Source organism: Boeremia exigua, assembly GCF_020726555.1.
Source record: "Boeremia exigua strain MPI-SDFR-AT-0100 chromosome Unknown C7974scaffold_1, whole genome shotgun sequence".
NCBI lineage: Eukaryota > Fungi > Ascomycota > Dothideomycetes > Pleosporales > Didymellaceae > Boeremia > Boeremia exigua.
Genome location: NW_025763518.1, coordinates 879,800 through 901,181, shown reverse-complemented (window position 1 = coordinate 901,181; position 21,382 = coordinate 879,800). Strand labels below are relative to the sequence as shown.

General features: G+C 53.1%; 7 protein-coding genes across 7 annotated transcripts; 3 read left to right on the top strand and 4 right to left on the bottom strand.

The window, feature by feature from the left end:
• Positions 1 to 1,370: 1,370 nt before the first annotated feature.
• C7974DRAFT_370999 (sulfur metabolite repression control protein-like protein SconB) lies at positions 1,371 to 3,578 on the bottom strand (the record flags this gene model as incomplete). The annotated part of the gene is made up of 2 exons (XM_046139991.1): positions 1,371 to 3,095; positions 3,144 to 3,578. The coding sequence occupies 2 exons, from the start codon at positions 3,576 to 3,578 to the stop codon at positions 1,371 to 1,373; spliced, it is 2,160 nt and encodes a 719-aa protein (XP_046002549.1).
• A 693-nt stretch (positions 3,579 to 4,271) lies between these two features.
• On the top strand, positions 4,272 to 6,201 carry C7974DRAFT_382248 (autophagy-related protein 17). The gene is made up of 2 exons (XM_046140661.1): positions 4,272 to 4,758; positions 4,804 to 6,201. Exons 1-2 carry the CDS (start codon positions 4,435 to 4,437, stop codon positions 5,977 to 5,979), a joined length of 1,500 nt encoding a protein of 499 aa, XP_046002548.1. The 5' UTR covers positions 4,272 to 4,434; the 3' UTR covers positions 5,980 to 6,201.
• A 1,369-nt stretch (positions 6,202 to 7,570) lies between these two features.
• C7974DRAFT_298661 (uncharacterized protein) lies at positions 7,571 to 8,758 on the top strand (the record flags this gene model as incomplete). Its single annotated transcript, XM_046137705.1, has 2 exons — positions 7,571 to 7,695; positions 7,744 to 8,758. The coding sequence occupies 2 exons, from the start codon at positions 7,571 to 7,573 to the stop codon at positions 8,756 to 8,758; spliced, it is 1,140 nt and encodes a 379-aa protein (XP_046002547.1).
• Positions 8,759 to 9,704: 946 nt separating this feature from the next.
• C7974DRAFT_299899 (uncharacterized protein) lies at positions 9,705 to 12,101 on the bottom strand (the record flags this gene model as incomplete). The annotated part of the gene is made up of 3 exons (XM_046137778.1): positions 9,705 to 11,537; positions 11,587 to 11,808; positions 11,973 to 12,101. 3 exons carry the CDS (start codon positions 12,099 to 12,101, stop codon positions 9,705 to 9,707), a joined length of 2,184 nt encoding a protein of 727 aa, XP_046002546.1.
• A 1,369-nt stretch (positions 12,102 to 13,470) lies between these two features.
• On the bottom strand, positions 13,471 to 15,273 carry C7974DRAFT_300942 (major facilitator superfamily domain-containing protein; the record flags this gene model as incomplete). Its single annotated transcript, XM_046137824.1, has 3 exons — positions 13,471 to 14,415; positions 14,466 to 14,733; positions 14,786 to 15,273. The coding sequence occupies 3 exons, from the start codon at positions 15,271 to 15,273 to the stop codon at positions 13,471 to 13,473; spliced, it is 1,701 nt and encodes a 566-aa protein (XP_046002545.1).
• Positions 15,274 to 17,755: 2,482 nt separating this feature from the next.
• C7974DRAFT_382236 (RNP domain-containing protein) lies at positions 17,756 to 20,111 on the top strand. Its single transcript, XM_046140660.1, has 6 exons — positions 17,756 to 17,883; positions 17,966 to 18,582; positions 18,632 to 18,684; positions 18,752 to 19,006; positions 19,068 to 19,713; positions 19,762 to 20,111. Exons 2-6 carry the CDS (start codon positions 18,237 to 18,239, stop codon positions 19,893 to 19,895), a joined length of 1,434 nt encoding a protein of 477 aa, XP_046002544.1. The 5' UTR covers positions 17,756 to 17,883; positions 17,966 to 18,236; the 3' UTR covers positions 19,896 to 20,111.
• Positions 20,039 to 21,381, bottom strand: C7974DRAFT_5736 (mitochondrial carrier domain-containing protein). The gene is made up of 3 exons (XM_046146887.1): positions 21,018 to 21,381; positions 20,619 to 20,943; positions 20,039 to 20,570 (listed from the first exon to the last, which is right to left on the bottom strand). The coding sequence occupies exons 1-3, from the start codon at positions 21,211 to 21,213 to the stop codon at positions 20,183 to 20,185; spliced, it is 909 nt and encodes a 302-aa protein (XP_046002543.1). The 5' UTR covers positions 21,214 to 21,381; the 3' UTR covers positions 20,039 to 20,182.
• Position 21,382: the final 1 nt, after the last annotated feature.

The following is a 21,382-nucleotide window of genomic DNA, read 5'->3' as shown; positions in this document are numbered from 1 at the left end:
TCCACGTTGTGCATCTTCTGGATTGCTTCTGGATTGCTCCTCGCTCATGCATCGTCTTGCCCCTTCCACAACGCCATACCCCGTCAACGCACCCACCCTAGCTTCTTCACAAACGACGTCCAGCTCAACAAGAGTCTCCCTCCATAGCCTCACCCCAGACCCCCAATCGCCCCCGCTCGCCGCCCTGTCGCCTGATCCGCCGGCCTGAACCCCATGAGGAAGTACAATTGCGCCTCGCGCTCTGAGCAGGGCAGCCTCTGGTCACATATTGTGATGGACGGGCGGCGATCAGGGTGGGGAGGGGAGGGTGTTGTTGACGAAGTGGATGTCGATGTGGATGTTGTTGATGTATGGGAGGACACAGAAGATATAGAGTGTGAGCGGGGAGGCGTGTGTGAGTACTCCGACGTTGCTCGTGACGTTGATGTGGATATCGATGTCGACATTGCTGTGGATGTGCCCGTGCAAATCGCGTATATTCTGGGGCCGACACTGCGGGCCTTACTGTGGGTACTGGAGAAAGAGCGGAGTGGAGACACCAAGGGCAGCGGGACCAGTTCCAGATCCCCGCGCGCGGAGAGCAAAAGTACGCACGAAGTAGGTATTGTAGAAAACGTATCGAGCTGCGTCTGCGCCCTCCAGCACCGCGAGCGCCCGCGCCTTATACTCCCGCCCCGCGAACGTTGAAACCGCCATGCAAGACACCATCACGCGCCATTGCCAGCCCGCGTGAGCGAATTCCGCATTCCAGCGCACACCCAGCTTTGCACCGCTCGTTGCGGTGGAGCAGCACCGCGCCCGCGAGAGGGCTAGCTTGAGGCATTTTGGTATATCGCTCACGAGGCAGCGGGGGCCACAGATCGACACGCCGTAGCAAGTGGCCACAACTCAAATGCTGGTTTCAGCGAGCGCTGCCAGGTTCAAAGGTTTGAGAGTTCGAGGGAGCGCTGGAGCGCTGGCGTGCGTGGCCGCTGCCATCAGCGTACATGGCAATGGCGAGGTATCACGCCATGCCGACCCAGGCCGGTCGGTCGTCTTGCACCATGCTGTACTGTCAGCACGACTTGTGCATGGATAGGGGCCTTGCATGGATACCGGGAGAGAGAGATGCAAGGAAGAAGGCGGGGTGGCCAGGGGCGAATAAGAGCCACGTGTGGAAGTATTCAAAGTCAATTGCAAAAGGGTATCTAACTAGAAGAAGAAGAAGCCGCACAGTAATACACACATTCAAACAGATCGCTAGGTGAAATGCTGCCATGCTGTCGCTTTTGGGTCGCCGCCCGCTTCAAGTACAATGGTTTCCGTTCCAAACGCCATGCTAAGTTCGCTGTGGTATGAGCTTTTAAAGAGATGATTGGCAGTAAGATTTCTCAAACACTTGTAAAACAGTGGATCCGGACAGTGCCGTCCTCCCCACCGCTGACGACTCGTTCGTCACTAAGGCCGATACAGGTCACAGGCCCGGTGTGGCCGACCAGAGTCCTCTCGTGCTTGCCAGTACGAGGGTCCCAGATCTTTATCGTCTTGTCCTCAGCACCGCTGACTACGCGGAGAGAGTCCGCTGCAAGCGACCAGATTCCCTCCACATGGCCGAAGAAGCGGTGAACGCACCGGCCTGAAGGGACGTGCCAAAGACGAATAGTGCCATCGAGAGAGCCGGTGAGCATATATGAAGGTGGACTCGGGCGTGATGGGTCGTCAGGAAAGACCGACTCCTCTTGTATAGCGGAAAACGACGGCAAGGCTGCCTCGCAGTCAGAAGGGGGTTGAGAAGCAGTGTCGGAGACATCGGCGTTGGTGGTGGCGTTGAAGTCATCTTCGTCAATCTCGAAGTCGTGTGGCAGGGGTAAGACTTGTTGCACCTGGCCAACGTGACCTTCGTATGTCTTGATGCATCGGTGTGTATCGAGATCCCACAGCTTGACGGTCATGTCGTCAGATGCCGAGAAAAGTGTGCGCGAGGCAAGGTCGATCTTGACCGAGTTGACCCAGTCTGTGTGGCCTCGCAGTGTCACGCGCTGGTAGTTGTTGAAGTCGTGCACCATGATGGTGTGGTCTGACGATCCTGACGCAAGCAATTTTTCTGCCATGTGGAGGCCGATGACACCGTCAGTATGACCATTCAACGTTCGGATAAGTTCGCCGGTTCTCCAGTTCCAGACCTTGATGGTTCGGTCTAGGCTGCCAGTAATGAGCTTTGAGTCATCGAATTGTAAGCAGCGGATGCCGGCAGTGTGTCCAGTAAGAGTTCGAATCTCCTTCCCGGTCTTGATGTCCCACACCTTAACAGTGGCATCATAGGATCCTGTAATCAATGTTCGATCATCGAACTGCAGAGACATGATGCCATTGGTGTGTCCTTTGAGGATGTTGACGGAACAACGTCCATATTTCCAGTTGGTACCAACCTTGAAACGATCCTTGTAGACATCCTTCCACGGGCGTTTCTTAGGTTGGTCGAAGTATGAGGCTAACTGATCGCGGGCGTCGCGATGTGTGACCTCAGTACAGGAACGTTTCGACGAGACCTCTGGCGATGCAGAGTCCTCGGGAGCAGAGCGCTTGCTACATGTGGTGATATCGGAAGAATCGGAAAGCCGGTGGACCAGGGTTGTGGGGGGCTCGAAGCTCTCGGGTACCGGAGTAATGTTTGGGGACCATTCGTTGATGCCCCGTCCAGATGCTCGCAGCTGTATCCTCCTCTTCTCGTGTCGTAGACGTGCTCGGTCCAGTAAAGGCAATCCCCACCCGCATTTGGTGCACTTCCTGTCGATGTGCTGCTCACACATCTTGTGCCAAACCACGTCATCGTCGGCAAGCTGCCTCCATTTACGACTCACCTGCGCTGCTTTGCAGAGTGAGGTGGTGTCGAGGTAGGAAAGGATCTTGAAGCCCAGCTCGTGGGGTAATGCGCCGATGAAGTCGATCTTGATTAGGTTGCGGACAGCGGAGGACACGAACGACAGCTGAGGAAAGCAGCACTGAGCGAGGATGCCCTGAAGCATGAGGTTCCGGTGCCGAGCGGGGGCAGCAGAGAACAACGACCAGACGTTGGCGATGCTCTGCTGGTCAGCTTGCGACTCTCTGCCAAGCTCCTATGATACGTCAGTGGCGGCATATCAATCGGTGAAGAACATACACACCTGTTGCAACTGCTCCATGGATGGCTCGTCAGCCTGTCGTCGACACAGGAGGTCCGGACGGTGGCGATAGCAGAACTTGGTGTTGCTGTTGGCGGGAGAGGCGTCGGGACCGCCAAGGGGGTTGTACTGCTGTGGGATGTGCTGGGCGAGGTAGGGCGTGATCATCTTCTCAATCTTTTTGGACTTGCTAGCCTGTGCTTGTTCTGTCTCTTCAACTTTCTCGCCCAGGAGGTGTCTTGAGCGCTCAGAGGCGTGCTCATGGTCGTGGCCCTGCATCAGGGCGGTGTGTGGGTCGATAGAAGTACGCATGGCGGCTTCTTCGGGAAATTGGGTACGCCAGGACGTGCGGCGTCGTTTCGGAGTATTCGTGACAGGTTGCGCACGATTGCGGTCGGTTGCGACAGTGGTGACAGTGTGGGTGGTATTTGACGCCATCTTAGTGTGGAGCACCCCAGAGTCGCTCGAATGCTCAGCACGGTAAGATGTGTCCTGTGCGCTTGCCGGGAATTGTCTGAGCGCGGGCGCCCGAGGAACGCTCAATCATGGGACACGCTGAGCTTGTGCTGCTGTGGTGATATCAGGGCGAAATCGCGTGCTGTGACGATACCAGGGTCTGAATGCCAAGCGATCGATATCAACGGAACTGAGCGCAGTGCAATCCACTCGACAGGATGCGTGGATTTGACGATTATCTGAGGCGAGTATGCGCAAAAGAAGTGCAATAGCGGCGGGCGGCTTGCTTTTGATGTCAACCCACGAGTGTTGGCTGCGGTGTGGGGGTGTGGCTCTGAAAGGGCCATCGCAGCCGGCGCCGACGAACCGGTGCTCGCCATATGGCGTGCGCGCCATCACGCAAGAGTCGAGCCCGAAGCGATTACCCAAGAGTTTGCAAGAATCGCCGAGTTAAAGAAGAAAGTTTTGCACAGAGATTGATCGCAAACACTTGTTTGTCATCTGCTCTGCTTCGTCCCACTTCTCACTGTCTCTTCATGCTTACTATGTACTTGTCTGCTTATCTGCATTTCATTGTCTGAGGAAGGAGCGATAACGTGAGGACCCTGTCATGCAGCTAGCGGTAAGCGCCACCGTGAATGTTGGGGTAGCCGGAGCTGCCACCCTCATCCGCGGCACCCATCAGGACGACCACTGTGCTGGGTCTGGACTTCTCGCCCGTAGATCTATGATTAACTCTACTGCGTGACGATGCTGTATCTCGTCTTGTAGCTCTGTACTGACGTCTGGCCTACCATCTGGCCTACCATCTGCTTCACAGCGCCTTGTCGCTGCCTCCATGGCATCTCCGCGGTCGCCGGCAGCATCAGCCACCAGCAGCGCCGGCTCAAGACGCTCCTTTGAACAGGACCGCGATCGCCCTCAAACACTAGAGGATCTCGTGAGCTACTTTGTCGCTGCAAAGCGATCTCTTAACTCCCAGACAGTGCTCTGGCGCGCCAACGAGATTGTGACAACCGCACGAGAACTGCTCGAAGAGAACGCAATACTAGCAGCAAAGAATGCATCAATACGGAATATCGTAGAACAGCAAGTGGACACGCTAGAAGCCGTCCGCCGTGGTGTAGATGTTGTAGAGGCCGAGGTGCAAGCCGAGTTCAAGGTAATGCCTCCCATCACCATCAGGTTAAATGGCTGACAGGCGGAGCAACTCTTGCACGATGTCGACACCTCCTTCTCGGGTCTCAGCTCAACGCTCGCTGTATTGCGTGAAACGCCTATTGAGGCTGCACTCCAGCCACCTGGTACGCCGCAGAAGCATCTCTACGACTTCATCGACAGCACGACCGTCTCCAACCTGGAAGGCACCTTACGCGCCTGTATAGACCGCTATAACGACGTTCTGGCAACGATGGGCGACAGCAACGACGCTTTCGATACGTCTCTCGACAATCTTCATTCTTCGATCGAAAACGTGCCAATGACACCTGCGACCACCTCGAATCCTAGCCCAATACCGAGTCTATACCGCGATCTCGAAGGACACGCAAAGGAAGCCGCTCAGGCGTTCCAGGGCTTAGTGCAACACTACGACTTTTGCGTCACAGCGTTGCGGCACACAGAAGGTGGGTCAGCAGCTGCCACGCAAGCCACGGGCGATGCGCCGTCTCAATCTGGAGATGAGTTCGCTGCCCCTCCAGAGCTCATAAGTGAGGACGAACGCCAAGACATGCTTGCTGTGCTGCAAAAGGATGCCCACGAGGTCGAAGAGGTTGTTTCAGAGATACGTGAGCGAGGATCTGAGATGACCTTTCTCTTGAACCAAATCGAGAATCACATCAATCTCCTTCGCAACGAGGCGGCGGCGCTTTCCAGCATCTTGCAGATGATAGCACAAATCACGGCTGAAGTCAGGTCACACATCTTGACATCACGCTCGTTCCATGCGTCGTGGCTCGATGATACGCGACCTACACTTCTCAACGGCATTGAGGAGTGGGAAAACCAGAGAGAGTTCTACGAGCGCTTTGACCTCGCGTACGCCGAACTACTAGTTGAGGTGTCTTCACGCCGGAGGAGGCATGAGAAGGCAAAACGAAAAGCCGAAGAAGCTCAGAAAGAACTAGATAGGCTGTTTGCTGAAGACGAGCGCGCGAGAGAGCAATTTGCGCTTGCTCAAGGCGACTTTCTACCGCTGGATATCTGGCCCGGCCTCAGAGATGCGCCGCGGGAGTACGAGGTTAGAGCTGTTCCTTCCATCTTGCACAACGACGAGGACAATGAAGGGCAGGTAGAGGCCAAAAGCTACGTTGTACAGAGCATACCGCAACTCGGGAGAAATGTGGTTGAGCGAGCATTGACACGGGTGAAAAGAAGGATGTAAGCCTGCCAAGTCTGCCCTCAGCGCTCTCACGTTGCCGGACTAAGGACGTGAGCCAAGTACACCATACGACAGCGGAGTAGGGAAATACTACAAAAATCTATAGAGACCTTTTTTGCCTACAATACAGGTAATTCTCAACTAGATTTTTGCTTCAGAAATGTTGTAGGATCGAAGTATCCATTAGTGCAGCCAATAGGCTTCTGAATCACAACTGAATGCCTCCACTTCAGCGCAACTATACTCTTGCATTGCAGCTACGTTAGTGGCAATTCGGAGCCTACAGCATGCGGTACCTATCCTTTGCTGCCACGCGATCCTGGCTTTGAGGCCGTTCAAGCCAATTAAACATTTCATGCATCTAGCCAACGCCCCGCTGTAATGAACAATTCTTTGTGATTACTTTAAACCAATCAGCCCAGTCTAGTTCTAGATTGATAACCGTTCCATCCTTCCGGTCCAAGCCTCCGCTACACGAAATAACACCACAATACCCTGGAACACTCCCCACTGTCACGATCAAATTTTTGTGATCAGTTCTAAACAACTAACCAATGCCGCCTAGTCTAGATCTAGGGTCTGAACCATTCCATCCTTACATATGGTCTAAGCCTCCGCTACACGCATTTCGATAACAGCCTGGCTCAGGTTTCACATCATCCAGCCTTCCACTTGGCACGCGGCCCGTGCCAGATGGGATTGTTGTGTAACTCAATCTCTCAACCATTCTGTCTCTTGCCGCAACACCCTGTGAACACCCCACGCAGCCTCAGCAAATCCGATAAGCTCGGGAATAACCTATGGAGGCTTACCGATGAATGTTGGATGGTGCAAATCCCCATCTTTGGCAAGTACCATCCAGCTAGGAAGCTGTAAGATCCCACTCCGCGTGATTGGGAGAGGACAAGGCTTCACTCATGTGTCTAAAGTAAGTTGTGAGGGGTAATAGGACTACGCTTTTCTACCACCTCTTCTTGGCTAGATCATATAAGCCACTTCCTACAAAGGTCCTGTCGTTATACTCTAGACGCCAACTAGGTAACCTACCCTTCTCCTTAGGTATTCAGGTAGTACAACACCTTCACCTACACAAGGGTTTATCAGCGAGGCTACCCGTGAACCGGAACAGCGGCACACATTTTGGCAATCATCGGTCGGCTCCCCAACAAGCAGGTAAGCGTTGGTAGGAGTCTTGAAGACAATCCCACCCTGCTTTCTGTGGCGACGCGTCCAGTTTGAGAGCCATGGCAAGTTTTGCTCCCTGTCAGGATAATATCTCAGGTGCTGGAAGACACGTACATATGTACAACATATTGGCTTGCTTACGGGCTGTCGGATTAGCCCTAAGTGCTTGCAGGTCGTACGAGTCTCATGAAGGGATGGTGTTGGACCTGTCCGCTGACATTTTGTTTGTCGCCTGCGTATGGATCGAACGCTTAGGCCGCATCTGTGTGACGATGTCCCTGCACGATTGCCACGCTCAACTGCTTGGAGATGACATGCGCATCCGAGTCCCGTTCTTCCTGCCTTGCGCGCCTTGCTCCAGGTGTTCAATTGTTCTTCCCTTCACATGTCGTCTCTCGCTAGGTTCAAGATGTTGTCGACGGAGCGGTACTATTATCTTGCTCTTGCCGCGTTTCTTCTTGTTCTTTCGTCCTCTTTCTTCCTCTTCCATGGTGAAGCGTCTGTGTACGATAGGGTGGTGAAATCGCCGTACAGGTATACAGGTTGAACTCGCACCAAAATCCGCATCTGATCCTTGCACAGGACGAGCATTTCTTCTTCTAATGTACCGACCGTTCGGGACAGTATCATCGCCCTTTTCGATTCCATAAAACTCGGCCCTGCGCAACCAGAGTATCGTGACTCAGCAGGCAAGGTCTACAAAGGCAGCAACAACCCAACATGGACCGAGCCGTTGAAGCAGAGGGTTCTCATCGTAGATATCGACACTCGTGTCCCAACAGGTTCCAATGAAATCCTCAACCTCGACACACTTAACTGGGACGCGCTCGCCATGAAGGGCGGCCAACTCGTCTCCAATGCTATCATGAACCACTGGCTGTACGCCCAGATCCATGGCTACGACTACAAATTTTACTCAGCCCGCTCCATCCCCGACCATCATGACACTTGGATCATGCCGCACGTGTTCCACGAGCTAGTCCCCCAATACGACTTTGTTATCGCCATGGACGCCGACGTCACACTCTCGCACCTCGAAGTCCCGCTCGAGTGGATGTTCAACCGCTGGGGCATCACACGCAATACGTCCATGGCGCTCCCTTGGGACACTGAAGAGTTCCGTAACGAAAAGTCAGTCAGCCTGGACAGCCAGGGCATGCTCGTCTACAACACCGGAGTCGTCGTCGCGCAGAACCTGCCCCTTACCGTGAAGATGCTTGCTGCGTGGAAAGACTGCACGTCCGAAATACGCTACCCCGGCTGCGGGCTGTGGAAGCGGAAGTGGTCGCACGAGCAGCGCGCGTTCAGTGAGTACATCCGTCACGATCCCGAGTTCAACGCGACGTCCGAATCAATTGTTGCAATCAGCTGCGATGACGCGGTGGGCTGGCCGGGGTTCAAGGAGGATGCCCATGTCGATTATGAGATCGCGGATTGCAGCGGCAACTTCATGAGGCATCACACTCTTATCAAGAGTAAGACAAAGGACAGTCACGCAGGTAGCGTTATGCAGGCGCTGAGCCAAGTTCTGCAGAAGGAGATGCTCAACAACAAGGACAAGGTATGGTACAAGGAGCCGGAGAAGGAGTATATCTAGAGAAGAGACGGACGGTATCGAGAGAGCTGAGTCAGTCGTGAATAAGGTGCTTGCGCTGCGGGGAGCCGGTTCCACAGATCTCAGGCTATAGGGCGGGTATGGGCAAGGAGTTCAGGGCGTTCTGTTTACACAAGACCCAGAAGATACCATTAGATGATTAATGCTGATTGACTGCGCGCTGCGCATATAGTGAGATGTAGATTACTGCATTTGTACGTTCTATGATGTTGTCAGCCACAGCTCTGCAAATTGGAATCTCAAGTGAACAGGAGGTGGTTCAATCAGAGCTATCTTAGTTTCGCGCATCGAGCGCCTCGCCTGTCTGTATCCATCTCACCAGTCCGGGCTGGCATGCACTAACCACAAGACAGTGCGACGGGCAGGGAGGGCACTCTTGGTTCAAGTGTATTTGGAGTTACGCTGGTGGTTCAGACCAGCGCTTCCGCTCATCATAGGTTCAAAGCTTGACAGAGAAAGGTGGTACTTACGAGTGTGTGTGGTGTTTGTGTGGTAGGCTAGGATCAGCCAATGCGAGGGAAAGACGATGTTTGATTACGTAACTTAAGCTAGCTACATAGAGCATAGCATAAAACGTCACGAGAAAGCAGGCTGATAACACTGACACAGCAACAAGACATCAATATTAACCTTGTATCGGGGACCTTCAGAACAGTATCGGAAACATTGCCTAAGGCAGTAAATGACTAGAATATTGCAAAGACTTTTGCTAGAGAAGACAAACAGTGTGGAAGTAGCTAGATATCTCCAGCCCGCTTTTTCTGCATCACGAGAGATCGGGTATCAAAACAGTACGCTAAACTATGCTCACGAATATCCCCTTCAGCCTTTTTTAACCCTGTCCCAAGCCGGTCTTGCATTGAGGGCTTTGGTGCTGCCGGTCTCAATCCAGATCGTCACAACGAATTATGTGCATTATACACCATCTTCAAACGTCTTTTTGCGCTCCCCAGACAATGGACTCCATCAGTGCATATGGTGACGAATCAAGATCCAAGCCCAGCAATGGACTTTGCGAGAACGCGTTCCCGTCGCTATTGGCAAGCGCCGCATTGATGTCGTCGGCCGTAAACGTGTTCATGGTCGGACTTGCCTGACTCCCAGACTCGCTAGTCTTCCTTTTTACACTCGTTGTGATACGCAGGAGGCGCTCGAGCGCTGACACAGACCTTGTGATGGGCGTTGCAAGCTCATTAGGATCTACATCCTTAGTAAAGTCGCCCAGCACTTGGATGATATTCTGTAGGAGACCACGAGCTCGCTCATTGCGATTGTGTTCACCCAGAATGCCGAGGAGAAGCGCACAACTGAGGGATCGATGTAGAGCAGCCCATGAGCGAGTTGCGAACGGTGTCATGTTCTGGAGGCCAAGGAAAGCTTCGACTGTGTTTGTGAGACTGTCAATACACGTTTTCCTAAGGGTCTTCGAGAGGTCTAGGCCGGCTGTCGTGGGGCTGATGGCAGGCCGACAGAGCTCCGATGTGATGTATGAGATGTGTAGGTATAGCGCCCAGTGCTCAAGTTGATCTCGCATCGACCGACACCTCCTCGAGTCCTTTAAATAGTCTGCTGCGTCGACCATAATCTCTTGGAGTTCGTTGCGATGTTCGGTGATTCTGATCAAAGCGTCTTGAGAGGTTTGGGGCTTCTGGCGCTCGCGGACAATGTCAAGCCCAACCTTACACAGGCGATACATGCTTTCAACGTATGTTCGCGTCCCAGGAGCTGTGTGATTACTCAGGGGAACGGTGTGGTCAATAGTTGTAGTAGAAGAGGCCCGATCGTACGACACAGATAGTAACGAGTCTTGCCATAACAGCGCCCACCAAACTTTACTCCTGAGTATCCTCTGCTGTACGGGCGTCGATGAAGGGCACATGCGGTGCAATCCAAGTGTTTGTGAAAGTCGAACTGTCAAGCCCATCAAACTCCATGCAACGCCAGCGTTCATGTTGTTGGAGATCACGTTTCCCAGTATCAGGAGCGTTTGTATGTTTTCGATGTTTGCATGTGAGAGGAAGTTGGTGAATCGCAGGCACTCAAAGCTGCAGCAAATATAGACCTGTGAGGTAAGCTCTCTTTCTCTTCTTGATAATGTCGAGCACTGGCACCCGGAGGCCAAAATAGCGAAGACCAGGCCAATCCAATGGAAGTCTTTCCCGAAGATCTGCTGGTCTGTCACTCCAGCGCCACTTTGTGAGCTCGCGCGGTTGATGAGGAAAAGCAAGAGATCGGACTCGACGCCCTCGATATCCGCAACGGCGGGATACACAGCGTGTGCGGTCTCGCGATAGTGGCGGAAAAAACTGAGACATTCCGAATCGCTGGGCAGGGCGTTTGCGAGCTCTGTAGCGCGGGATATCGATCCATGTGGCAGTCCCCATAAGTCGACGAAGGGGTATGTGGCGCTCTCATTATCCAGCCCAAAGATGGGCAGCATGCTTTTTTTCCCAAGTAGATCTTGTAACCCTGGTGCCCATTGTGAATCTCCCCCTCGACCCAACTGCATGACCAACGCAGGCACTGAGCTGGGTCCAATGTGAATCGTCTGACCAGTGATATCGTTGCGCGTGTGAATCCCTTGCGTTCGTACGTGGCTCTGCTCGCCATCGATAGGGGCCGAGGCAGCCAGAGCTGTCGACGTCGAGGGCGAGAAGCCGTTGATTGGTGGTGCCACTTCTTGTATACTGCTTATTGAGTTCTTCAGCTCAGAAAGTGACTTCTCGGCCGTCTGGAGTTTTGCGCAAATGCGCTCCCAGTCCTGTTTTCGTCAGCCAGGTTTTGTCCGTTTCGTCGCAAAGCAGGCGCACCTCGCGTGGCAATGTCACAGTCCCGCCATGTACGTGAACCAGGCCATTGACATTGAAGTCGTGCCCATTCTGGCCCAGTCCCATGCTTATTCTCTTCGCAGGCGGGTGCGACTCGCTCGGCGGATGGTAGGTACATAGCTCTGGATGTTCGCGTACGACGCATGTCTTGCAAGGCACTGTCTGGTCGCATTTGACTTTGCGTTGTCGACATGGGTAGCAGGCCTGCCGGTGTGGTCAGCTCGAGTCCATCGCGGGGTCGCAGCTGTTGTTCAGCTATATCCTTCGTAACACCGGATTCCATAGCCCAATATGGCAAATGTTGGAGTCGATTCCTTTCCCAGCTCTTACTTCTAGCCAAGCATGACGAACGCGCGTGATCTGCGTACCTTGTATTCCCGTGCCTTCCGTTTTCTCCGTAGAATTTCGTCAACATCGGCGCGCGGAGGGGTGTCCGTCATATCCGGCAGGAAGGACGACGGCGCATGCGACTGCGACTGTTGTGTTTGGTCATCCATTTTCTGCGGCGAAAGAGTTGGCGATGGGTCACTTCGCGCGCGTAGGTTAACTCGGTTTCGGGTGGATTCCCGTCGGTAGATCATTCGCTAGTCACGGGGATAGGGAGCTTGGCCGCTCGCCTTCTAACGCCGTCACAGCTCTCATGTTGCAGAAAGGCTCTCGGGTCTTAATACAGCCTGTCTTAGTTTCAAATGGCATGACTAAAAGATATCTCGCTACTATTTCAATTGTTTGTCCTTTCTCGTAGAAGATTTTATGTTGTCCTATCTACTTATCAACTTCCAGACTGTTGCCCAACCTTCCTTAAGCTACTCACCCCACTTTGTCAGCAACATGAGAAAACGGAAACGCTTTAAGCGCATCACGATTGTATTCTAAATCTGAGAGGCACATGCATATCCCGAGAATGACGGAGACGGTCGTCGATGCTTCAAGCATTGAGCTGCAAGGTCGGTCATTGCAGGATCGTCAAGTGAGCGATTTCATGGATGCCGATGCTCGTGCACTGCGGGAACACGGCCAACTGAATCAACCGATCGATCGGCGAGGCTACACAGAACCATCGCCGGCCGACCTTCAACAGCCATGTCTACGCAATGACCATGCCAGAAAATTTGATGATTTGCGAAGATACATTCCTTCAAAATCGCCATGCCATTCTCAACATACTATATGCAGTAAGTTCTAAAAAGCATCGAAAGTAGTACCTGGTAGTGTTACACAAGGCCCGCCACCAGCGTCCTTAGACGCACGCCGTCGACATTGAACCTGCCGGATCCAGCAACTTTACCAGCGATGTATTGATCGCGGCTTTGAGACCCTGGTCGACGCCCTGCATTAACTCCAGCGGATACGAAGACGTGGCTTCGCTGCTAGGTCCTGCTTGTGGAAAAGGCCGTCATGGGTGAAAAGCACTGTCTCTCGTGACCAGCCACTTGGCAAAGTGCACCGTTGGGTATGAAGGCTTGATGTTCTTATTAGGACACTTTCCTGATGGAGTGCATGCGCTTAGACGGAGCTGATCAATAGTAGCTGTGTGGCTTTCTAATTGCGATAGGGTTGGGCTAGATGCTACAAAACTGTGAAGTAAGTGTTAAGTAGCTGTTGAAGGTGCAGTACTGTCTAACTCGATGGTTGAGCATGTGTTCATCCCCTTCCTCATGAGAGCATACGATGCCATGTTACACCGGGTCTAGACATGAGCCTAGGGAAGATCTTTTAAGACTATTCGATATTGATTATTAGATGTAAGTGCTACTTTTGAAAGGTATCAAACGCCGTAAATGCTCAAACACAACCACGCACTCTTGCGCAAACTCAATCCACCAACCCATTACCCCGACTTTCTTTCTAGACAATCACACTCGCTTAAGCACTCTGCTTCTCGCCCTGGTTCTCTTCGTCGTCGCTGTACGCGTAGTGTGACTTCGCACGAATCTTCGCGCCAAAGAAGAAGAACACAAACGGAATCGCGCAACAAGCCAGACCGATAAAACCAAGAAGAGAACTAGCCCACTGGTCGCCAAGTCTGTCATACATCTGGTTGGTGAACAAGACAACAGCAGCACCCCAGAAAGATCGGATGAAAGTCTTCGCAGCGAGTGCAGAGGCGGCCTGATGCTGGTACGAATCGACAAGATAGTTGTTGGCCGAGTTGTAGAGGAAGATAAAACCAAAACCCACAGGGAAGCCACCGAATGCCGGACCCGCCCAATGGAGATCGGCGTAGCTTGTCCAGGCAAAGATGAAGAGTCCAACAGGAATGAACCAACAGGACACCATCATGGGATAGAGACGGGCTTCAGCGGGTGGCTTGCCGTTGTGCTTGCGTACCAGCGTCATGTAGTGCTTGTTGACAAGGGGAGCACACATTGCGCTCAACAGGACACCGACAATCAACGGGATGAACATCAGACCTGTTGTGCTAGCCGAATAGCCCTTGCCCTTCTGGTAAACAATAGGATAGGCGACGAAGAACATGTACAGCAAGCCGTATAGGACCGACATGTACAGGGAGATGAAGAATACAATTGGTTCGAGGAAGAGCAGCTGGAAAGGACGGATCAAGAACAGTGTGAGCCGTTGGCTGAAGGGTCTTGTGTCGATGTCCTGTTCAGTGACGTATTTCTCATCGCCGGTCTCCTTGCGCATCTTTTTGGCTCGCTTGGCAAGCAATGTTGGAGTGTATGTCTCTGGAACGGTGAAGGTAATGAGAAACCAGACAGCACCACTGAGGATGAGCTGAATCCAGTAGAGCCATCGCCAGCCCATGGCATCGCCGAGGAATCCTCCAACAAGAGGCCCTACTCCTGGCTGGTACAATTGTTAGACCACAGTCGGCCGAGAAGATACGAAGTACTTACACCAATAAAGGGAGCAGCGCTGAACGCGGCCATCGGAACTCCCCTCTCCTCATTCTTCCAAAGATCGGCGAGAGTTCCACCAACAAGCGACATTGGAGCGGAGAAAGCAACACCGGCGATGAAACGCGTGGCCAGGAGGCAACCAATGTTTGGTGCGAGGGCTCCGGGGATAGTGAAAACGACAGCGAAGAATAACGTAACACCGTAAATTGGTCGACGACCCCAGATCTCAGAGAATGGCGCAAATGCCATGGGTCCCACGCCAAAACTTGTGCGTTGTCAGTGATTGAAAGCTTATGTTAGTATAGATGTACACGTACCCGATAACAAAAAGACTGATGGTCAGAAGGGACACCTCCTCACTAACGTTGAATGTCTCGGAGACACCCTCAAGATCAGCGGTGATGACTGCAGAGTTGAAGGCCACAACGAAGCACGTGATCGCGACACACATAGTGCACCACCACTTGTAGGCTTTGGACCAGTTTTTAGGGTTTTCAGGGTCGTCCACTTTCCAGGTGACAAGCTCGTACCGCTCAGTCTTGCCAGTTTTGTTTGTATGGACTCGTGCGATCTGTCCATCGATGGTCTCTTGCGTATACTCTGCGAGATTGGCGTCTTGGCTAAGCGTTCGGAAGGGAAGGTTGACTACATCTTCACCGTCGTGTGTCGGGTCGCGTACGTTGGGTCGATATTTCTCGTGGTCCACAGCAGTGTGGCCGGAAGCACTTGAGTCTGATGATCTTCGTGCGGGGTTAGGAGTTGATGTGAGGCCCGTTGTAGGCTGCATGGCTGCTTCTGTAGCCATGATAGGCTTGATATTTGTGACTGATTATGAGGCTGCCTGAACCGAGTGTGTCCTGGTATATTCTGGTGATGGCCCGCCGTATGGAGGTACTCAAAGAAGGCAGAAGTCTGGATATGATATCCATCATGGGGGGGGGTTTTTCGTCTTATTTATAAAAATGTGGTCAGTCAAACTCTGCATTTTTCTAGATAAGAACATACAAATCGAATACTCTTGACGGAGTTCGCTCGGATTCAGTTTGACATAGGATGTTGAATGTTGTGCTCGCGGAAGCTAGTACGAATCAGGCCTGGCACACCTGCCCTTATCGGTCGTGGTCAAGGAAATATTTCGGGCCTCACGATTCTCACACGAAGACACGTCATTGGCAACGCACGGGCAAGAACACCAGAATGTGAGGAACTGATTTTCAAACCTCTCAAACATCTGCGGGATCTTTGGATCTTTGCTCCACCATGTGCATTGCAGGGTTCGGCCCGACAGCCTTTTCCCCCGTTGTATGTGTGACGTCAATATACTGATCCATTACGATAAGAAGCAACAAGTCAATGAGACGATAGATGCATGAAAGGGGATGATATAATGGTTGTTGCTGCGTCTCTTGCCCGGGATCTGGACTATCATCGTCAGCAATCTTTTCGAAGAATATGTTCCGTGAAACTGTGATAAACTAGGTGACTGATGAACTATTACAACACCGATGCTTGTCTTGATGGCGTAGATCGCCAATCAGCCTTCTATACTTGTGCCTGGCGATCAAATACACAGTACGCGTACTGCACCCAGTGAGGGTATGTAAAAGTGGTGCGCCCGAAAATTGTCGGGTGTGATCGTAGCTTTGAGGATGAGTGAGCAGACGCATGTCTGAATCGACCGGGGGTTTCAGTTCGTGTCATAGCCTAGAACGAAACCAAGTCCAAGTTCGGCCGATGTACCCAGCTCACTTTTTCCAGTATCCAGATGGGCAACCTGACCTCCAGCTTGGCTCGGATGGTATTCCTGGCCTGGGGAGCGACTGTGGAGCACGTGGGATCACTTCCCCTCTATAGTCGACTAGCAAATACTAAGGTCATCCCCGTCTTTCTTTCAGCCAAAAGAGACCACAATCGGTAGCAGTAGGTTTCGCCTCCGGACCGTACTGCACCACGTCCGACCAGCCACTTGGCATTTTTGTTGGATACAAGACAGTCTTGTCACAGCCAATGAGCCGCCTAGCTATAAGTAAATAACTCCGTTCATGCGCATACGAGAGTCGTGACGAGATCATTATGCTTCTTGCCCGCTGCTACGTTTTGCCAAGTGGCTGTTCGGACGTGCCTGGGTGCAGTATTTTGTGGAGGCTTGACCATGAGATCTAGGTTGGCTGAACTATGTCCAAGTTGAAGTCCAACCTTAATTTGTCCGCTGCGAACAGTGCGGCCAAGCTAGCCATAATCCGAGACCTTTTCAATGAATCTTTGGTTTGCTATGTAGCACTGCAGCCATGCAAGTCCATGCAGGCTATTGCAGGCTTCCAGCCGAGTCTCAACTCGCGGCCCGAACATCTCCTGCTTGCATCGTCGATGTGGCTGGGAGGCTCGCTGAAGCTGTACGCGTCGTGCACAAAAATGCTTGAACTATAGAGGCGTTATACTATCTGCATACATTGTACACAATGTTGCTTTGCCCATGAGAAGTGATGCTAATATTGGGGGACAAATCCTACAGCTGCGGCCCTTATTTGTGTCTGGGCAGTGACCAATTCTGAGGAGCGCTCCAAAACTTCGTTTATTCAAGCGCTTTCGTGGTACAAATTGTGGGAGCTCACATGAGCAAACATCTCGGTGGTGCTTGCTGTCGCGAAGGACGGACAAGGTGCAATAATTGGAATCCACGGAGATCTTGGCGCACTAGGTACCGGTAAAGGGAGAGAGGCACGTTCCTTCCGTTTGGCCCGCTCGCTGCCGTTCTGTCGAGGTGGACCTCCCCACTTCGGAACTAATTGAGCAATCACGACCAGCAGGGTGCCCAGAGGCACGACGTGCTTTCCAAAGCCCAATTGCTTGCGTCTCTAGTGTTCGCAGCATAGCGCTGTATCGCTATTGTCAGCTTATACCAGAGACATCACGCTCACCAACCCATCGTCCTCCAGGGCTGACACCACATCTCCCGATCAGCCTGCACCCTCGTCCCTCGCTATCAACAGCCCACCCAAGCCGCTGGGTCACCGTCAGGCTTTCGGTGCTCGTCTGCGGCCCGCCATTGGCCAGAGGCCTGCTGTGCCGTGAGAGGCTTGTTCTATCGAGGCCCCATCCGGCGTCATCAACAGAAGGCAGAAGAAGCAGGCAATCTGCGCCTGCTGCAGCGCGCTGTGCGTTCAGCCTGCACTACTGGCCCCCGTTTCAGCTGGCAGGACGCGGCCACGACTAGAACTTCTGCTGAGGCGTGTCACGGTAGCAGCTTCTATTAATCCGCTGGAGCCGTGTTCGAGATGGGTAAGTGCTAAGAGCCCCTCCAACCCGTACATTTCCCCTCACTCTTGCACCATCACAGTGCTCTTTCTAATTCATCTTGACACCTTTCCTGCTGACCTTTGCCCCTCCAGACGACAATTACCGACCCAGTGATTCTGTGAGTACAACATGATTCTTTGCCTTCCCATCTTCATCTCCTCAGGCACGAGGGTCGCGGAAGCGAGTTCCTGAATTTCCAGGCTGCCTTAGAAGGTTTGAGCTACGTCAAGCGTCTTGATCAAGCTTACTCCACGTTCTCGCGAGCCATTCTTTCCATAGTTCGCACTCGTGGGGAGACATGTAAGCACGTGACCCGGCTTATGCCGCGGGCGCTTGTTCACTTGAGCTCCGACCAACCGTGGCTCACTCACGACTCAACCACCCAGCCTCATCGAACGCGCGCATTACCCATCTTGTCGCTGTCCCCCTCGTCGCCATTTGTCACTTCGAAGCTGCCTGATTGTTGCAATCATGTTGTACGAAACTGACAATTATGAGCAGCGCGACCGATCACCTCGCAGACGATCGCGCTCACCGCGACGCTCCAGACGATCATACTCCCCTCGCAGCCGCTCACGCAGCCGAGACGACTATCGCCGCAGTGAACGTCGTTCGCGGTCCCCAACAGGTGGTGCACAGGGGTCTGGGAGCTATCAGTCATACGGAGCTAGTCGCGGAGGAGCGCCTCGTTCTACAGAAAATAAGGACAACATGATGCAAAGCATCCGCGACTCTTCCCAGCAGGACCGCCGCGTCTATGTCGGCAACTTGTCGTATGATGTCAAGTGGCATCATCTGAAGGACTTTATGCGACAAGGTATGGTCACTCGATACTCGGGATAGGTCGCGTGCTAACGCGCACGCAGCTGGCGAAGTCCTCTTCGCCGATGTTTTATTGCTCCCGAACGGAATGTCAAAGGTAATAATTGATGGCTGGTCTTGATCGTGAGAAGGATGGAGGTTGACTGGCTTTTGCTTGGGTGTAGGGCTGTGGCATCGTGGAATATGCAACTCGGGAGCAGGCTCAGAATGCCGTGGCGACGCTCAGCAACCAGAACCTAATGGGCCGACTCGTATACGTTCGCGAAGACCGAGAGGCCGAGCCTCGATTCACCAATCCCGGTTCCTCGCGCGGAGGTTTCGACGGCGGCATGGGCCGCGGCGGATTCCAGGGTGGCTTTGGTGGTGGTCCCCAAGGTGCCGCCCCCGGAGGCGGCAGCAGGCAGATTTACGTTGCCAACGTTTGTACCCCAGATCTTGCTATTAACAGACACAGGATTGTTTAGCTAACATGTCATGCAGCTGCCCTATAACGTTGGCTGGCAAGATCTAAAGGATCTTTTCCGTCAAGCTGCGCACACCGGTTCTGTTCTTCGCGCGGACGTCCACATTGCACCCGATGGCCGACCAAAGGGCTCTGGTATCGTTGCCTTCGAGACCGTTGACGATGCGAGGAACGCCATCACCCAGTTCAACGGTTACGACTGGCAGGGCCGCAACCTCGAAGTTCGCGAAGACCGATTCGCTGGTAACACTGGCTTTGGTGGACGAGGCGGTTTCGGAGGCCGTGGTGGTTTCGCAGGAGGCTTTGGAGCTCGTGGTGGGTTTGGTGGTCGCGGAGGCTTCGGTGGAGGTGCTGCTGGTGGCTTCGGAGGACGTGGTGGGTTTGGTGGAGGCTTTGGTGGTCCACCTGCAGGTGGTTTCGACCCCAACGGCCCTTCCAACCCTCCAAACCCTTTCACCGATTTCGCTGCATCAGGCGGTGAGCCCAGCAACTTGATCTATGTCCGCAACTTGCCCTGGTCCACCAGCAACGAGGATCTCGTTGAGCTATTCACCACAATTGGCAAGGTGACACGGGCCGAAATCCAGTACGAGCCTAACGGCCGATCTCGTGGAACAGGTGTCGTCGAGTTTGAGCAGCAGCCAGATGCTGAAACCGCAATCGGTGGGTTGTTGTTCCTTGCCTCCTCATGCTTCGCTAACTTTCAAACAGCCAAATTCACAGGGTACCAGTATGGTGGCAGGCCTCTTGGCCTCTCGTACGTGAAATACACCAACCAGAACAACGGTGACGTTATGGAGGGCACTGAGCACACTGGCGGCCTTACACAAGACCAAATCATGTGAAGTGGTTTTCAGTGGGGTGCGTAGGTGTATTCATGCTCGAGCGGGAAGGGAGTTTGTTTGCCCGCTCCAATGTGGGCTTGTTCATGTTAGGGGACATATTTCACACATATTCGCTCCTATAAGACTGCTTTTTAGCAGGATCATCTGCGCCTTTCTTATGGATCATTTGGAGGACAAAATTTTCTTACTGTATTCTAAAATGCGAACTATGGAGTTAGTCTGATTTTGCAATATCTCTACAACCCGAACTGTGCAACTGTGATGATGACACATCGAGATAACTCTGTCTACTGTTGTTGCAACAGGCGCATCATCCATTCATACACTGCCCATTGCACGGCATTGACAATGAATGCTCGGACGCTGCAGATACCTAGCCCTCTGAAGAAGACGCTAGCACCCTCCGTCTGGTATGCATGTTTGGCAATCTGTATCGCGCCCAGGTGCGTTCTTCGTCCCTCAGTGTGGAGTAGGGTTTGCTGGTCGCCTCTACGGACAGGCTCTGGCTGCAACGCTTGCGTCTGTACCCTTGTCTTGATCACATCCAAGGGGAAGATAGACGCCCATGTTATGACCCCAGCAAGGCCTCCGCACATCAGCACTTTGAAGGCAGTCTCCCTATCGGTATCTTCGGGTGAGCTCCAAACTTGCTTGCTCCACTCGTACGACCAAAAGCTATCACTGTCAGCCACACAACTCGGCAAGCTCCAACGCGCGACCTACTAAAACCCGTAGCCTACTGCATCACGTATACTGGTTATCCCACCTCCATAGTAGAGCCCTCTAATGCCGTCCTTTGTCCATATTTGCTTCGCTATCGACCACGAGGTTGCATGTCTCGCTGTTGATACTTGCGCGCGGCACTTTATCAACTCCGTAGGTGCAGACACAACGAAGGAGGCAAAGCCACCCGTTGCACCAGCAAGGAAAACTTTCGCAAACGAGTTCGCGTCACCAGGCGTTTCACCGAGAATTGTGAGCGTGCGATTGTAGGTCATGAACAGGAGCGCATTGAGTGCGCCGTAGCCGAGGATGGGTGCTGTTGCGCCTACGCTGAGTACACAGATTAGCTTCCAATTGCTTGACTTGAACGCTACCCAGGTCGAAATCAGAATGTCATACCTCTCACTAATGTTCCAGCATTCTCAAACTGCCCTCGGAAACCCCGCGGCGCAGCTCCTGATGTGGTTGTAGCTGTGTTCGCATCGTGGGCAGGTTTCGGCCCAGCTTGAAGGCGCGTCTTCACGAGGTCGAGAGGATTGCCGATGATGATGCCCACCGCACCGGAGACGTAGCCGGCCCAGAAATCCGCGGACATGGTCGCAATGACATGGGGGAGAAATTGGGGAAGTTCACGTGGAGGGGCAGTTCGGCGATGGAGGAATGTGGGGCGCTGGACATCCGAGGCTCAAGAGTGATTGTTGCTGGGTCGACTGGCAAGTGGATGCGCAGAAGTCATTGTTATGATGGGCCAAATGCGTTGGAAA